Here is a 6147-nt window from a genome sequence, read left to right on the forward strand (position 1 = left end):
AGTATTGCCGAAATTGGGATCGATGAGGGGTCAGGTGATATGAAGCGCTTGAGTCCAAGAGCCAAGTGCTTGACTCTTCAGTCGTAAGTAAAACTTCTGATTCGACTGATTTTTCGATGAACAAGATGTTCGGGTTGTTCAACAGTATTTCGGCTGAAGAGCCGACGTAATTGACCTCCTCATGCCGACCACTCTTCTGATCAGCTCGTTGAGCCTTATCGTTTTTGTCTTTGAGTGCGCAACAATCGGCTTTGATGTGTCTGGGTTTCTTGCAATAATTGCAAACTCGATTATCCTGGGACTTGCTCCGAGTTCGCTGGTTGTGTGGCTACCATGAAGAACCTCTTCCTTGACTATTTGATCGGTCGATGGAACCTTTTACCACATATGCGGTATTGGCTGAATTGTTTGCAAACGATTTCCTCCGAGGTGCTTCAGTAAGAATTGCACTCATGATTGAGGAGTACTTAACAACAATAGTTGACGCTTTGCACACAGTTGTAACGAAAGTTTCTCACGAAGGGAGGAGGAGTGCCTGAACCGAATCAAATTCTTTAATCCAAAGGTTATAAAGGCGTTAAATCAGATATATCTTCGTGGCGGCTACCTTCTTTTCGTAGGTGTCCAAGAGTGTCGTCCATAGTTGGAAGGCAGTCGAACACAATTGCACCGTGAAGTACACGGACTCTGATAGGTGTATCCTTCTGAAGCGTTTTCGTTTTCGATGGGGTCGATTTGCCCCTTGACTATCAGGTAGTCGAACTTGCATTTGCTCCTTCCAAAAGTTGAAGTTCGATTTGTCGAACTTCCTTAGACTCATCTCTGATGAGCCGGATATTGATGCCATCTGTGTTGGCTTGATAAACTTTGTTCGGAGTCAACCACGAACAATGGTGGAGTGTGGCCGATTGGCTCACTCAATGTCGTTCTAACCGAAATTGGACACAAGTTGAATTGGTTTCGACTTTTGATGAATTCTGTCTGGAGTGACTACAGTCAATCGACTTAGTCGAATTGAACCCGAGTTTGCCGATTCGATTTTGAATGTCGATTTTCGAACATAAAGTATGTGTTGATTATCCAGGGTGATCCTGCTTCAGGTGACTGCAACAATGAGAGGAACAGATTCAACTAACCTTTCCGAATGTTGTCTAGCTGAATGAAGCACGGAAGGGGGTTGTTCCTGGAGCCCATACTACTACGAGTGATTACGACGAGCGAGTAAATATCGTCGATTGACCTATTCGATTGTCGTCTAATCTAATGTAGCACAATTGAGGCAGAGCTTGTGAAGCGAAATCTCACTCCGAGCGGCTACAATCACAGGAGTGAAGTGCAGCCGATTGACTCACTTCAATGCTGATTTAAAACAATGGAGTGTAGATTTTGCCGGTGTTTCTCTTTGCGAAAACGATCTTGTAGCGAGTTGTCAATCGAAATCTTCAAGGTGTACCGGGAAGAGTTGCTAATGGAGACAAAGTAGACGGCGGCAACAGAATCGAAAAACACCAAGCTCTGATTCCAGATGTTGAGAACATGATCGTCTAGGTGCGGAACAATCTCAACACTCTTCTATGAGGAGATCGTTAATAGATGCAATGAAGAAGATTGATGGCAACTAGAAACAGAATCAAGAAGGAAGATCAACAAGAGCACAAGAGAGAGAGACGTTAGGCACAAGATGAACTATATTTGCAACAACCGAAAGCCAGGTTAGAAAGTCAGTTTATATACTGACCGACATAGGGCAACTGCCCTTCTCACTATTTACATAAATAGCCTAAACCTAGTGAGTACAAAGGGAGACAATGTGAATATGTTCTTTAGAGACCTGCATTCAATATAAAGACAATGTCATTGGCACGTCTTATGGGCCGCATTAGTTGGTGACACAAGATGTGTTTTTACCGTGATGCGTACCATACCATACCCTACCTAGATAGATAGATATATAGGTATTTTTTTAACATCTACAAGAGACTGATTTGTGATCTATGAGAGAGGGCTTAGCGCATGGCGAGGATCAAATTTGTGTTCTCTCAATTTATGACTTTTGATGCTAGATAGGGTTAGGGATTGCCTCTCCTCTAATTTTATGATGTTTATCTAAACCACAACCTAAGACTTATGCTTCCAAAATTTGTGATACTAACACTTGACTATGCTCATGCACAAAGCATAACAAAAATGATGGTGAATTTCATGTCTATATCTACGGGACCACCAGGAACTATGTTCTCTATAGTAAACTCACAAGCTTATCCTTCTTATCCTGCATGCAAATTGAGAATTATAGCGTGTCAATGTTTCTTGTGCATGACTAGTTGATTGAGAATAATTTGAAGTTGTGATTAAACTAACCAATGCAAGTACCATTTGCGTTTGTCTCAAATCAGAATGGAGGGAGATGTCTTATGTTTTTGTTCTTGTCCTTGACCCTTGAGGCTTTAGAGGGCTTCTAGAATTGGGTGAGAAAAAGAGTGGTTTTGGGGCCAAAGAATGTTGGAAGGACTTCTAAAAAGTAGGGGAAAAGGGAGGCGAGCGTGTTATCATACACTTGGCCCCACCACCACCACCACCACCACCATCACTATGACCATGCATGCATGCATGCATCCATCCATCCATCCATCCATCCAATATTTCTTCCTTCCTTCCTTTCTTCCTGAGAAACACTAGCACCCCTCCCCCGTTCACTTCCTCTTCTATTTTGTCCTCCTTATTCTCTCTCTCTCTCTCTCTCGCCAAGTTATAAACCTGAGTCTCTCTCTCTCTCCCTCTCCCTCTCTCTCTCTCTGAGTTTCTTCACCGTATGGCTCTCACATCTCCCTTTCCTCTCTCTTCATCCAAAGCTATGTTGCTGGGAACTTCAGAGATTGTGCCTTCCAAGCTATGGATCTCGCAATGTTGCCCTGCTCGAGGCCGCCCATTGGGTCATGTCGTAATGACTGCTACGATGCCCATGTAAGTGTATGGTATATACTGAGATGACCTAGATTTCACATCTGCACATCAGGGTTCCGAACTAGAAGTCCAAAAGACGTAAGCTGTAGAATTTAGGACATTAGAGAATGTTTTGCGAAATTTTGCTTTTTTAGGGTTTTTCTGTTTTATAGATACATTGCAAAACCTTGTTTTCTGTAGAGGAGTTTCATGATAGATTTCAAATGAGTTCCCGTTTGTTCCTTCTCTTGGGTTCGAATTCAACGTTTAAAGATATGTTGCAAAACTCTATTCTTTTGCGTTAAAGTACACTGAAATTTTACTTAGATCTTCTCGAATTCGATGTTTAAATTTAGAATTTGTTAGGACGTATTTGCAATTTTCTGTTTTCGCATAAAAGATACTGATTTATCACATGGGTCTTACCAAGATGATAAAAGATTTAGGTCTCTTTAAGATGCCAGAACTAACTTTTCAACGTCTAGATAAATTCAGGGATTTTTAAGATGTCTTGCAAAACTCTATTCTTCACAGAGCAGAGTACTCACAGATTTCAAGTGGGTCTTACTATTAGGATTTGTTAAATTTATGTTTTGTCACAAAGCAAGAGCCCAAATTTCAAGAGTACTCACAGATTTCAAGTGGGTCTTACTATTAGGATTTGTTAAATTTATGTTTTGTTACAAAGCAAGAGCCCAAATTTCAAGGTCTGAAGCTCAGGCTTAGCTAAGCCAAAACGGCGTTCTTTTTCAGAAAAACTGGAGCTAGTGTTGAAGCAAAGAGTTCTACATATGTACCTCAAGAGCTTCACAAACAAGTAACTCATTCTCTACCTCAAGAGAAGGTTGAGATCTTCAAATCTCTAGAGGGGTGGGCCGAAGCTGAGATCTTACCTTTCCTAAAGACAGTAGAGAAGAGTTGGCAACCTCAAGATTTTCTCCCAGAGCCTTCATCTGATGAATTCTACGATGAAGTGAGAGAGATCAGGGCTAGGGCTAAAGAGCTTCCTGATGATTATTTGGTGTGTCTGGTTGGTGATATGATCACCGAGGAGGCTTTGCCTACTTACCAGACTATGTTGAATACTCTTGATGGTGTTAGAGATGAGACAGGGGCGAGCCTTACGTCCTGGGCGAGATGGACTAGGGCGTGGACCGCTGAAGAAAACCGGCATGGAGACTTGTTGAATAAGTATCTCTATCTTACAGGGAGGGTTAACATGAGGGCCATCGAGCAGACCATCCAGTATTTGATTGGATCTGGGATGGTGAGTTTGTTGTCTAGGTTATAGCGTAATTCTGGCCTGTGTGTGTATATATTATATGTATGTGCTAATTTCTTGCACGTGATGTTATAGTTATAGTGCATTATCTGCTCAAATTGTATCATAATGCTGGTGTATGAAAGATGCATGGCATATATAATATCTATGTTCATTTATCGATGATGATATTTCAGTTGTTAATTTCTTGAGGTCTTGTCTGTTTTGACTTGATTCTGGCCTTGTGTGTATGTGTGGTTTGATTTGATTTGATTGCGGCAGTATTATTATTGTGTGTGTATAGTTTGATTTGATTGTGGTAGTATATATGTGATATGTGATTGCAATGTTGCTGAATAGAATATAAATGTATGGTTTGGCATGTGAGTATATTATGGTTGCACGGCACGGATTCGTTGAGCCTTACTTGTTTGATTTGACTCTGTTGTAATTTTGTGTAAATTTAAGATGCATGTTTTGCATATGATGCTTTTGCGGCTGCACGTATTTCTTTGGGAAGTTGATGATGCTATATTTTGATGGATGCTGTGAAAGCTAATTCCTTTGTGCATGATGATCCTATATATGTTATAGGATCCTCAAACTGAGAACAATCCATACTTGGGTTTTATCTACACATCCTTCCAAGAAAGGGCGACATTTATCTCTCATGGAAATACGGCGAGGCATGCAAAGGACTTTGGTGACCTTAAGCTTGCTCAAATTTGTGGTATAATCGCTTCTGATGAGCGAAGACATGAGAATGCATACACCAAGATAGTGGAAAAGCTCTTTGAAATTGACCCTGATTGTACCATGTTGGCTTTAGAGGATATGATGAGGAAGAAGATATCGATGCCTGCCCATCTCATGTATGATGGGCATGACAAGGACATCTTCGAGAAATTCTCACTTGTGGCACAAAGGACAGGTGTGTACACAGCTCGGGACTATGCCGATATTTTAGAGCATTTGACAAAAAGATGGAACCTAGAGAAGCTTCCAGGGCTTTCCAGCAAAGGTCAAAAAGCACAAGAATATGTCTGCGGATTGCCAAATCGTTTTAGAAAGCTGGAAGAACGTACATCGAAAGTGAAGAAAGCGCCAAGAACAGCCACACTCAGCTGGATATTTAATAGGGAAGTTGCTCTTGTCTAGGACGATATCTTTCCATACAGCAAAGGCATTGCTAGTATATAATAAATATATAAGGCTGAAAGTAAGGAAGGACTTTCAATCATTCATTCAACATGTTCTGAAGGCCTAAGGCATCATCGATAAGCTTCTCCAAGTCATCATCAAAATATATGCTGTCAAACGTTTCTTTGCTTGCTTTTGTTGAAAGGTGGTTGGTCTCTGATTGTTCAAAACATATATCTATTTGAGAGTGTTCGTGCACCGGTTTGGGTTTGCCTGGTGTGGTGGTCAATCAATGTAATGCGGTATTTAGTTTCTTTTTTTATACAGGGTTTTATTGTTAGTTTTTTTGTCTGAATGTAGAACCTTTCCAAGTGTCCATTTTATCAATTACTTAAATTTGGGATTTTTGAAATGGGAAAAAAAATCTGTGTGCTCTCGCTCGGGTAGGCCTCATGATTTACTCCAATAAAATCTAGTGTGGAACTTCTATGTCTTGGCAATTTCCCCTTTTCAGTTAAAAAAAGATAAATTTCTTTGTAATTGGCAGACTCCAATCATGATGATGATTGAAATTCCAACGTTAGAGAATTTATGAGAATTGTGGTGCCATATTGGGGCAAAATTTCTCGTCCATACATTTTAATATGAGTTTGATTGCTGCAAGTAAAGAGTGTATAATATATGAAACAGCTACTTTTGAAATGTAAGTAATGCATAATGCCTCTCAGTAGATTGCTATCATCCTAAGGAAATTGTATTAAGTGAATGGACGCTCCACCATAATGTGGAAGACAATTCTAGAT

At 40.4% G+C, this 6147-nt stretch overlaps 1 protein-coding gene across 1 annotated transcript; it reads left to right on the forward strand.

Annotated features, from left to right (window-relative positions):
• The first annotated feature begins 2731 nt into the window (after positions 1-2731).
• Positions 2732-5661, forward strand: LOC147850844 (stearoyl-[acyl-carrier-protein] 9-desaturase 2, chloroplastic-like). The gene is made up of 3 exons (XM_087335664.1): positions 2732-2964; positions 3697-4210; positions 4799-5661. Exons 1-3 carry the CDS (start codon positions 2813-2815, stop codon positions 5360-5362), a joined length of 1230 nt encoding a protein of 409 aa, XP_087191790.1. The 5' UTR covers positions 2732-2812; the 3' UTR covers positions 5363-5661.
• The last annotated feature ends 486 nt before the right edge of the window (positions 5662-6147 follow it).

This window comes from Azolla caroliniana, unplaced genomic scaffold, assembly GCF_043228905.1.
Source record: "Azolla caroliniana isolate FFs.n. ecotype wild unplaced genomic scaffold, voAzoCaro1.0.p SCAF_20, whole genome shotgun sequence".
NCBI lineage: Eukaryota > Viridiplantae > Streptophyta > Polypodiopsida > Salviniales > Salviniaceae > Azolla > Azolla caroliniana.